This window comes from Maylandia zebra, linkage group LG5 (assembly GCF_041146795.1).
Source record: "Maylandia zebra isolate NMK-2024a linkage group LG5, Mzebra_GT3a, whole genome shotgun sequence".
Lineage (NCBI taxonomy): Eukaryota > Metazoa > Chordata > Actinopteri > Cichliformes > Cichlidae > Maylandia > Maylandia zebra.
In genome coordinates, this window is record NC_135171.1 from 20,991,883 (window position 1) to 21,004,138 (window position 12,256).

Below are 12,256 nucleotides of genomic sequence, written 5' to 3' on the forward strand. Positions count from 1 at the left end.
ATTTGGCGAGCCGGTCGAGACCCTCGTGCCGGATGTTTCACAGCCATGGTTTAAACAGTTGGTAGCGCGACTTTATTGGCGGGCTGGGGTCGCTTTACGTCAGGGTGATGTGGGAGGGGCTTGCGGTAGCAGCTTCGGTCAGAGCTGAGCCGAGGGGAACTGTCGCTGTCCATAGCCGACTAGCGACTTCATACTACACTGCCAAGATGTCCGACGACGAGCAAGAACAGACTATAGCCGAGGATCTGGTCGTCACCAAGTACAAGATGGGCGGTGACATCGCTAACCGTAAGTTAATGTCAGCGAGTAACTGTCGGTGACTGGATGTGACGACCTGCTCTTTTCGGCCTGTCGTACAGCAGCTAACATTGGTTCCCTATAGCAGCAACCATGTGGTTTAGATTCGAAGCACACATATGCTATCACATCTAGCTAGCTACCAGGTGCAGCCGGGTCGGTTGAAAGCTGCTTCTAACTGAATAACTGAACGACTGCTCGGCTTTCTGCTATTGTTACCCAACAGCAGCGATAGGGTTTCTTACAGGCAGCTGTCTGTGTCACTAACTAGTGTGGGATGCTAACAAACCAGCTAGCTCAGAATGGTGACCGGTGTTCGGCTGTAAATGTCACGTAAACGGTCACGAGCTGAAGCTCTTTTAAACTACGTTTATGGTGACAGATTACATTCATGGTCAGTCGACAGCATGAAATTTGCTCTAAAATCATTCACATAAGGCTTCTTTGTGCATTTAACGACCAGCACATTGTGGTTTCATGATCACTGCTCCATTATATGATGAAAACACAGGAAACACCTGCATTCTATAGATCTCAAACATCGCACAAGATGTATGGTTGTATTTAACAATTTAAGCAGTAATTAGGTCGAGGTACTTGGTCAGATTAATGCTGTAATGAAAAACAAACTTAAATCTATCCATTTAATCTATTTGGATGGATAGTGCAGTCGGGAGATGGGACATATTTGCTGTGGCACTACCTCATAGTACATTAAATGCATATCCTGGCCACCACAGTTTATATTTACACTCTGTGTTTGTGTTACAGTGGTGGTCTGGAGCTTATCTCAGCTGTCATAGGTCTAGCATGCTAACATAATCAGAAAAAAAAACTTATAGTGAGCTAATGCATCAATCTGCCTGACTTCCCTCCTGTCTCATCCAGAGGCTCTCCGTCTGGTCATGGAAGCAGCCAAACCCGGGGTGTCAGTGCTCAGTCTCTGTGAAAAAGGTGATGCCTATATAATGGTGGAGACCGGGAAGGTCTTCAAGAAGGAAAAAGAAATGAAGAAAGGTGAGGCCCGCATCTGCCCGTTATGGGTTTTTGTGTTTTTTGTGGGTTTTTTTGTGTTTTTTTTGTTTTGTTTTGTTTTCCCGAGGTGGACACATCAAGGAAATTAGATCCAGTAGAACAAACTGTTGGCAGTGTTTTCTGTGTCATTTCGCACAGCATCGAGTAACTCTAATAGCAGAAGGGGCTTTAAAAACTAGCATGGTGACAGAGTAGATCTTCTAAGTGATATACTCCTCCATACTCCATTCTTGTATGGCTTTCTTGATTACATTTGTGGATAATTTCCAAATGAAGACTTGGTGGTTCTCTTCTCCCTCTTCTAGGCATTGCGTTTCCTACCAGCGTCTCAGTCAATAACTGTGTTTGCCACTTCTCTCCCCTGAAGAGTGACCCTGACTACACACTTAAAGATGGGGATCTGGTCAAAATGTAGGCACCATGCACTGTAATAATGTTACCCCCTCCTTTCCCCCGTGTGTCTCTAGTCTCCCAATGTATTGTCCTCCCTACTTTCTGTGTGATAGCTCCGCTTTCTCTTTGCTGTTGATTGTGTCCTTCATCTCTATGGTCTTGCCTCTTGTGTGTGCTGTGTGTGTGGCAAACGACAAGTAAGGTTTGTTTTTAGAACGGGTGGTATGCCGGATGTTAGCTTTACTGCCCATCTTATCCGCTAAATCCCATATATGACGTTACTCAAATGCAGTATTTGGCTTTGAAAAAGAAAGTCGATTCATCTTAGTTGTTGCGTTGCCACTAATGTCTTTGTCCTCTGTAACGTCTTTGTGCTGTGTGTGGATATTCAGTGTTGTAAAGATGTTTCTTCAAGTGTCGTGATGTGGTTTTTATATTTTTTGTTTTTTTTAATGTGTCTCACTCTGCTAACCTCTTTGCTGGGCACGTCTGGAAAGTTTAATACAGTCAGTAATGCTGTTGCCTTGAATTCATAATAAGTCCTTCACCATATTCCAGCTGATCTACTGCCAAAAAAGAAACTCACCTTGGGTTATAGCTTCCATTTATTGCAGATTAAATTGTGTATTTTTGTCTGACCTTCTCTTATTATTGTAGTCCTCACTAAGCTAATTTTCCAAAGTGGAACGATCTTTTGTCCTTCCCAGTAGATTTGATCTGATTACTCCCTGCATCAGTACTAGTACATTTGACAGCCGGGTAGCACTTAATTAAAGGCATGATCTGTATCCTACAGTTAGTTAATTCTTTTGTTTTTCCTTTTCTTCTGATTTTGTGTAGCGATCTCGGAGTTCATGTTGATGGCTTCATCGCCAATGTTGCTCACAGCTTTATCGTGGGAGCCAGTAAGGTGAAAAAACAAAAAAGCAGACACGTGTACATATCACACCTTGGTCACAGTTTTGTATCATCTCATGTGAGTCCTGAAGTCGTCTTTTTTTGTTTTTCTATATGCAGGAGAACCCCGTCACAGGCCGGAAAGCTGATGTGATCAAAGCAGCTCATCTATGCGCAGAAGCAGCGCTACGCCTCGTGAAACCTGGTAACCAGGTATGTTTGAGTGTTTCATGAGGCTTTTCCACGTCAGCTGTGATCAGGACTAATATTCTCTGCAGGGGTGTGCTTTAGTCATCAAAACATCTAAATGACTTGTAATTATTAATTTGGCACAGATCTTACTTTTAATGCATTTTTGATAAGTGGAAGAAAATTAATGGATGTGTAATTCGCTCCAGTAGTGCTTCTTTGCTACTCTTTAGTCCACATTTTTCTGGCTCGAATACCATCATAGACTAGTTCTGCTACAAACTAGGTGTAAACTTATTTGCAGTCTCACATGTATTTTAACGGTTGTGTCGTACAAAGATGTAATTTGGATGTGAAAGTAATTAATTTTCTCTGCCTCAGAACACTCAAGTGACAGAAGCCTGGAACAAGATCGCACAGTCGTTCAAGTGCACACCTATTGAGGGTGGGTTCCTATAAAAACCTTTGTATTTTAATGTGCTGTCTGTCTTCACATAACAAGATGATGATGTGTGGGATTAATGAGATGTATGGGAATGTTTTCATGGAAACAGTTCATGTTTTAAGCTTATGGGTTCCGCCCATCTCTTTGTTTTAAAGGTATGCTGTCTCATCAGTTAAAGCAACATGTCATAGATGGAGAGAAGACCATCATCCAGAACCCAACAGACCAGCAAAGGTACATCTTTGCAATAAATATGAACTAAAGACAAAATCACCCTATTTCCCTCAGTTTTCTTCCACTCGTCCAATTCAGGGTTATAGTTTGGGTGGAGCCTATCTTAGCTGTAACAGTGTGAGAGGGAGGGCACACCCTTAAAAGGTCACCAGTCTATGACGAAGCTATCACAAAGACACAAACACAGTTTCACACACGTGTTCACACCTACAACCAATTTAGAACCGTCAGTTAACCTAACATGCATGTTAGTCTCCCAAATCAAAGGAACCTAACATACACAAGATGCCACAAAGCTGCTGCAGTTGCAGGCACTTTTAATAATTCAAAAATAATTACTTACAAAGATCGAATACAAATAAGAAGAACTGGAGCCAACGCAAAAACAAACAAGAGGAGGAAGACCGAGAACCGACCACTCAGTGGGCTGGTTCGGATTCAGGTTGATCTTCTAAAAATAATGTTAATAAACTAGTAAAACTGAAACAGGGCTGCTGATAACTCCCAGCTTAGGTAATAATGAACAAAACTGTTAAAAGCAACTGAAGGAGCAAACGCACCTACAAAAGAGACTGCTCTGTCTCCTCTGAATTTATATGAGGGTGGGTGAGCCTGCTTGCTAGGGATGAATGCAAGAGGAAAGAGCAGGCTTAATATGGATGATAGAAAAATGATAACCAGATGGTAGATGTGCACACTGAGCCGTGCATAACAAATGCCCACGTCATTTGAAAAGATTTAAAAAAAATAAAATACTGCATGGCCTTGTGACTTTTTTTAATAAATCCAAGTTCTCTGTAAAGACAGAAAACAGAGGAAAACAGAAAACAAATATTTTCGCTCAGGCTATCCCACCACTGAATTTGATCAGTTTTGGAGAATCCCACTGCTGAACTTCATCCACCTTCCAGTGCAATCCCAAGAAATCTGTTTTGTGATGCTAACTCTTGTACAACTGTAGAAAATCTGGTTATGTGACAGTTTTTTCAGTCATGAATTTAAAAGAAAGAAAGTTTCATAAATGTATATTCATGTAATGTGTTGCTGTCCAGTGCAGGGTAGGTATGGGCCAAGTTATTATTTTTGAATATTGGCATTGCCCCAGAATGTGACTGTGTGCATGTACGCAGCTTTTCTGCCTGTGTGACGATGTCAACAGCAGTAGTTGTGCTGCATTGGAATGAAAAATATTTAGAGGGAGATCCTCCTGAGTAACTTGAATGATTTTTGTGGGACTGTTTGTATTGTGGAATAAAACTGACGCTCGCAATGTGTTTTGACTGCCTGCTCTTTCTGTTGATTGTCAGAAAAGACCATGAGAAGGCAGAGTTTGAGGTACATGAAGTCTACGCTGTGGATGTGTTAATCAGCACTGGAGAAGGAAAGGTTTGTTGTTTTTCTTCTTGTTTGTGAATGGATGTTATGATTCTGCTCCCAGTAATCAGCACTGAAGTATTGTGTTCTATGCGATTTGCTTTTAGGCCAGAGACTCGGGTCTGCGGACTACGATTTATAAGAGGGACCCGAGTAAACAGTACGGCTTAAAGATGAAGACCTCTCGTACGTTCTTCAGCGAGGTTGAGCGACGTTTCGATGCCATGCCCTTCACTCTCAGGTGGGAACACCACACTTTACTTGTAGCCAGCTGACAGCGAGTTGGGTGCTAACAGCCATTTTTCATTCAGAGCTTTTGAGGATGAGGCCAAAGCCCGACTCGGCGTGGTGGAGTGTGCCAAACATGAGTTGCTACAGCCCTTCAGTGTGCTGCATGAGAAAGAGGGTGAGCGTCTTGGCTCTCTGCTAGACAGGTTTGAATTATTCACAAGCTGTTAACCCTACGCCTGTATCTTGTTCTCAGGAGAGGTTGTAGCTCAGTTTAAGTTCACGGTGCTGCTGATGGCCAATGGGCCTCACAGAATCACCAACGGACCTTTAGACCCAGAGCTGTACAAGTCAGAGCATGAAGTTCAGGATCCAGAGCTAAAGGTAAGAATGATAATAACAATAATAAATATATATACAATAAGTCAATTTCATTAAACGTCTTATTCACATCATGTCAAACTGTTGTCTCTTCTCTAGACTTTACTACAGAGCTCTGCAAGCCGCAAAACACAGAAGAAAAAGAAAAAGAAGGTAATATTTTATTATTAGTAGTAGTACATGCCAATGCATTTAAACCTGACGTCATAAGTTAATGTTTCAGATGGTGTGATTTGATATTGATATGGTAAACATCACAGTTTGGAAATATCAAAAATGACTGTATTTAGTGTTTGCTGACTGAGATGTTATTGTTGTGAAATTAAAGTGGTAAGTGCCCTGATTGTTTAGCAGTAGTTTGTGGACGGAGATGAACTCAAGGAAGACTCGTGTATGCTCATGCTACGGTACTGTTTGGCCTGTTGGCGCTTTTGGCTGTGAAATGAAAAGGATATAATCAGGGTGCACATAAGTGGTCCGCAGGTGCGCATTCGCTGTCAAAATAAAAGACACGCCCCAGATAAGAAGTTGAAATGCGCGTTTGGGTACATAAGATTTTCTGGAGGAGGACAGACATTTGTTTAGCACTCTTAAAAATATCAAAGAAGCAAACTCCTTTAAGCAATTACTTTAGTGTTCCTCCACCTCCAAAGAAATGTCAGAAGGAGTCCGAACCGCAAAAGAAGCATGTATTCTCGGAAAAGTGGTTGCAAGAGGTGAGCTGTCTTCCAACAAATGATGAACGCACAGAGATGTGGTGCAGAATATGGTGTGAAGATCCCACTCTAGCAGACAAAAACAGTGCCTTTAATATGTATGCAAACGTGCGTTGCAACTTCTTATCTGGTTTGCGTCTTTTATTTTGACAGCGAATCCACACCTGCGGACTAATTATGTGCACCCCTGGATATAATGCTTTTAAAAGGTGTTATGGGTACATAATTGATGGGGGGTAATCTTATTGGTATGTGGTTGTTAGGCAACATAACGATGTCATGATATATATCGTTCAGCTTTTGTGGATCTGAATCGTTTACATAAAATTAAAATGATAGGATTCTTTCATAAGGTGTTGCGGGTGCATAAAAGCAACGAGTTCAGTAACTAGATCATAAGCCCTCATAATCGGGTCATTCCGAACAAATTTTGGAATATGGTAAGATGGGACTAAAATCTACAACAATGCCTCCTTTTACTGATTTACTTATTTCGTTTGATCTTTAAGGCCTCAAAGACAGCAGAAAACGCAAGTGGACAGCCGACTGAGGACACAGAAGCCGCAGAATGAAAACTGCCTTTCCACACATACAAGACTCCAAAGAAATGCAAGAGAAAACATGACAAACTTCCCTGAACTCGCTGCCCATTCTCAACTCAGTATAGCCAATTAAACTGATCAATTCATAAGAGCATTGGCATCATATAAATATTTGACATTCCTATGTGAATTATTAACCCTTTATTGCATTCATGAAAAGGGTTACAGCACCAAGGATCCTACAGAATCTTTACAGATGGTTTCAGTAAATTTGTTGCTGAATGTTAATTTTTCTTTTAAATTTATAAGTATATTAGTCGTTTTTACACTTGTATTGTTGGCAGCTGAAAACTTTATTTTTGAGTGGACTGGGGCTTACAAGTGGGCATTAATGGGAGTAAACTGGCATAAGGTTTGTGAATTATACCAACAGAAACTTGCATCATATTTGTTTAATGCGTCGTATCATGTTGTGTGGGATTTGCCACATTTCTCTTTGGCAACAAAGTCATTTCAGGAGATGTGTTAACAGACTTTTACATTCATGTGGAAATCCAGAGGTTTGATTGGCCGCCTTTAAAGCTCACTTTAAGTGCTAATTTTTCATCCACTTGATTATTAAGACATTTCTTAACCACGCCATGCAGTAAAGGGTTAAATTATAATTTTATCTCTCATTAATTGTTACAATCTACAAATGATCTGACTGCAGGACCTGAGAAACACAGACATGCTTACAAATTGGTTTTTACTTAGATTTTATGTATTGGAGGTTTATTCTTCTATAATAATGACCGGAGTACATTTTTCGCTAAAGCTACGAAGTTTTACCTACACTAGATTTTTAAAAGCAATAACAGAATTAGCAGAAGAGCAAATATTTTTAAGTATACTGGCAACAAAGTTGTAATCAGCTTGACCTAAGGGAACAAACTGCTACATTTACTGCCATTCCCCTTGAATTTTATGAAAAGAGAGAACTCTATAACTGTATGTTCCAGTTTAACGACAGGAAAAGGAAAAAAAAAGAAAACTTTTCTATCAGTGATTTGCTTTACTACATCATTTGTCTCGTGAAGCATGACAGCTAAAGCTGATCAGGTTTTAGGTAAACTCTTCTGGGTGTCTTCAGAGGAGTTGGACCATGCAGATCATCTCTGGTCAGAGTTTGATTTTTGAGATCTGGGATAATGTTGGGTCACATTTGTCAACAGGTGAATATGTTGGAAATTGGAAAATCCTGCTTTGTAGCTCAGTCAGTGGGCAATGGACCTTTACATCTATGAAATAAAAAAACATTTTCATACACTTGTCTTTCATCATTTCTTCAGGGCATTGCTGTATTATGTCTAGTCTAAAGTATCAAGATCATCAGATTGTGTCCAAAAATTAGACGTTTTGTTTGTCTTTTAATGTTTGTTTTAAGCTATGAAGCAAATACTGATATTAGCAGAAACTCAACACAAACTGTTCAAGAATCCTGTTTGAGACAGTTTTGTATCATGTGTTATTCTTCTGGAAGCTGGTGTCAGAAGATGGACATTGTCAAAAACAATACTCAGGTAGGCAGTGGTATTTAAACAATGCTCTGCTGATACTGAGGAGCCTGAAGTGTGCCAAGAAAATATCCACCATGCCATTACACCACAGGCAGCCTGAGCTGCTGATACACAGCAGAACGAAGCTGTGCTTTTGTGTTGTTTATGCAAAGTACTGACCCTGCATCCTAAATATTGCATCAGTATTCGAGAACCATCAGATCTGATGATGTTGTTTCAATCTGCTGTTTCTAATGTTTGTTGAGTCTGTGCAAATTGTAACCTCAGTTTCCAGTTCTTAGCTGACAGGAGTGGGAATAAGTGTGGTTCTGCTGCTGTAGTCCGTCTGTTTCATGGTTTGAACTGCTCTTCTGCCGACCTTGATCGTAACAAGTGTTTATTTGAGTTACTATTTCCTTCATGTCAGCTTGAAGCAGTCTGACCTCTGACATCAACAGAACATGTTCCCCCAGGCAACTGCCGCTCACTGGATATTTGTGGATATTTTTGGACCATTCTGTGTAGGGCCTGGAAGTGGTTGTGTGGAAAAATCCCAGTAGTTCAACAGTTTCTTAAATACTCAGACCAGCCTGTCTAGCACCAAGAACTATGTTTAAATTCACTTAAATCACCTTTATTTAACTCAATGATAATCTAAAGTTAATTTGGTTTGATTTAGAAACACACATATACTGGTTATTAGATAAATTTCTAAACACTTTCAAAATATACGTGTAAAACAGCTGGAATGAATGAAAGATCCAGGTGAACTTCTAAAGGGACATTGAAATAAAACAGGATCTTCAAAGCAGGTTTGTGGCTATTTTGTGAAAAAGGTGTCAGAAAGGTCTACGAACAAAGACCTGCACTTTTGGTGTTAGTCCACCATTGTGTATGAATATGTGTATTTCAACACACACACACACACACACACACACACACACACACACACACACACACACACACACACACACACACACATATTGCATTATTAATTAATAATCAATTACTATGATTAATATTTATGACTTTAACAGCTGATTCAGTAATTTTGTGTTAGTAATGTACACTAAAAAATGCGAGTCTTAACAACACATAAAATCAATAAAACCAACTCGACTGCAGGGTTAATTTTGTGCTCAACGGAAGGTCGTCGCCTTTAGAAAGCAGGAAAAGTGGTTGGAAAATATCACCTGGTTCGCTCGTACGTCGATTTGAACAGTTGGACTACATTTCCCGTTGAGCTGAGGCGCTTCAGCTGTCGCCTGAACATGACGTCACGACACTTTTAAAAGCCGCTCGTTTTCTTCGTCACATCCTCTTTCCGTTGCTCTTCTCGCTTTGAGGTATGTTGAGTTTATTCCCCGCTAACAGGATCCAATTTAATCTGCTAATTTAACCGGTCATCCACTCTTACTGATCACTAATTGTTTTCGTTTTCACAGAAACCTCTCCACACGATGAGAGCCAAGGTGAGATAACAAACCAATATCGATATTTCAGCTGTTTGTGTCCTCTTCCCGCGCCAGCTAATGCTGCTAGCTCCTTCCTTAAGCTCTTCGTGTTTATATCATTAAATATACCCTGCTACCCAGCTCCTTAAAATATTAATAGAATTTTAAGTGATAACAGGGCATTAGCTACATATAGTAGTATAAATGCTAATACTACTAGAAGCTTTTCTTTGGGGCATCTTGTAATGTTGGCACCGTAGCTAGCTGGCTGAGCCCAGGCAGCCATGCGTGTTTGAAAACAGATCTGCATGCAGCGTGACAAACACCACTGTGAAATGCTTTTTAGTACAAACATGTACTGCATGTTCTGAGGCCCTGTAACTGTCTGCATCACAGTAAGCATGTTGTCCAAGTAGTGGCGCAAATGTGGTCTTGATGTACTCTTAATGACTGTGCTTTTTCTCCCTTTTTTCAGTGGAGGAAGAAGCGTATGCGCAGGTAAGCATCATGATAAACAAAGAAAATGTCTTTGTCAGCTCCCTAATCCAAGCTGCTTAAATTTAGGCTAGGCAACACAATTGTTTAGGCTTTGGAAAAGTCAGGTTTATAAGGAAGGAAGTCTGTTTTTTTTTGTTTTATTTTACATTTAGTGGATATCATTGAGCTTTAACTGTAAAGTATGTTAGGTTGGGCTTGTTCAAATGTTGACAATTGTTTGCCCCTACGTTTCAATTGGATGCAGGGAAAATTATATCTACTGAAAATGACCTGGGTTATATAGTTCCTGAGCAGCATTACTCCAATAACTGAAATTCAGTTTTCAGCCAAGTTTGTACAGTGTCAGTGTTTAATTTAAAGATGTACAGGTTTGTAACTGAGGGAACACTGTTAAAAAGCTTTACAAAATGAATGAATAAATGAATACACGTCAATGTACTCACAAACTCGCTTGGTCTAGGTGGTGATAAAAATCATTAAATAGAAAACACTCCTGTCCTGTCCTTAACAGCTGAAGGGAAATTTACATGATTGGTCCGATATTGATGGGCATCACAGGGCTGTCCAGTTTTGGTCATAATCTCGATAACTAGTATTACTGAATTATAGTTTAACAATTTTTGTTACTATCTTAGTCCTTGTGCTATTGAGTGTTTTACTGACAGCTGCTGTTTTCCAACAGGCTGAAGCGTAAAAGGAGAAAGATGAGGCAGAGGTCAAAGTAAGCCCCTCCTCCTGCCTGCCAGCTGTGATCACATCTGAGCCTCTCCAGGTGACTGACATGCGGACGAAGGGGGATTGCTCGGCGGTTCCATCAACGAAATTAAAGGCCTAAACCCCCGATTTCAGATGACCACGCTTTTCACGGCGCCCGCTGTGACGGTCTGACTGGAAGATGGTGAAGATGCTGGAGAAGAACATGACTACAGCTGCGTTGTTCATGGACCATAATGCATCTTGTTTCTGTACAATTGTTTGTGGTGTTTTGAACAATAAATGAACACTGTTAAATTACCACCAGTTTAAACCTCTTGATTTTTATGTTATAAAGTAAGGCTAGGTTGACTGACTTGTACTTGAAATAAATTACACTACAGGTGTTGGATGTGTCCTTGATTCAAATGGCTAAATTACGGCAACACGTCTTGCAGTTGTCTAGAAGCCTGGTAAGGAACTAATCATTTCATTCAGGTGTGTTGACCCAGGGTGTTATCTAAAACCTCCAGGACACTGGCCCTTGAGGCCTGGAGTTCGACACTACTGAATTACACAATGTGTAGGTTTTATCAGGGCTGTCGGGCAGGCTAACTGCATGCAGGGAGTGTTAAATGTTAATGTGTTAGCTGGATGAAAAGAATTGGAGGCAAATGTAACTGCAGGTGATTTATCCAAGTGCCTTTTAGAAAAATTGCTTTCGATCTGAAATCAAAAAGGTTAAAGTCCTTCAGTTGGAAGACAACTTATAGTACACGTTGTGTTTAAAAGCAGAGGTCACGATTGACTCCTGTGTGAACTGCTAAAGGGTCAGCTGTGACACAGAATCCTGGTGGCAGTGTTTTTAGTTCAATCAAGTTGTAAATTGCATCTTGCTGATGAAATGCTGCTGTTCAGGGCCATCCCACAACAAGTCATTCATTTCCATTATTTTTCATCTCTATTTTCAACCATTCTGGTTCTTTGTTTTTAGCCCAATGACATAATGCAAAATCTGCTACATAGTTGCTCATTAGAAATAAACTTTATGAATGAAAAGATCAAGTATGGACATGTTATTAAAGTTAATAAAATTTCATACTATTAAATTTCTTGCAAATTGTATGAAATGTATTGAAAGGGACAAATATCCCCTTTGCAGGCATTAATATACACTGATAATGAGTAGATGTGGATTAGAAAGTCACTATTCAGTGTATTCAAGGCTAAGTACCTGACAATATTTGAGTAAATGTAGTAACTTTCCCTTTGTATATGCCACTGTAAATGAAATGCCCTATTTCCTGTATATTCTAATTTAAACTACATCGTTATCTCATTC

At 40.1% G+C, this 12,256-nt stretch overlaps 1 protein-coding gene and 1 long non-coding RNA gene across 2 annotated transcripts; both read left to right on the forward strand.

Moving 5' to 3' along the window:
• Window positions 1–94: 94 nt before the first annotated feature.
• Window positions 95–8,039, forward strand: LOC101475314 (proliferation-associated protein 2G4). The gene is made up of 13 exons (XM_004544889.3): window positions 95–288; window positions 1,186–1,314; window positions 1,638–1,743; window positions 2,566–2,635; window positions 2,743–2,835; window positions 3,193–3,256; window positions 3,412–3,490; window positions 4,798–4,876; window positions 4,972–5,105; window positions 5,176–5,270; window positions 5,349–5,476; window positions 5,573–5,626; window positions 6,699–8,039. The coding sequence occupies exons 1-13, from the start codon at window positions 108–110 to the stop codon at window positions 6,759–6,761; spliced, it is 1,275 nt and encodes a 424-aa protein (XP_004544946.1). The 5' UTR covers window positions 95–107; the 3' UTR covers window positions 6,762–8,039.
• A 1,463-nt stretch (window positions 8,040–9,502) lies between these two features.
• LOC101475116 (uncharacterized) lies at window positions 9,503–11,236 on the forward strand. Its single transcript, XR_191037.5, has 4 exons — window positions 9,503–9,615; window positions 9,715–9,741; window positions 10,199–10,221; window positions 10,904–11,236. It is a non-coding gene; the product is annotated as an uncharacterized LOC101475116 (long non-coding RNA).
• The last annotated feature ends 1,020 nt before the right edge of the window (window positions 11,237–12,256 follow it).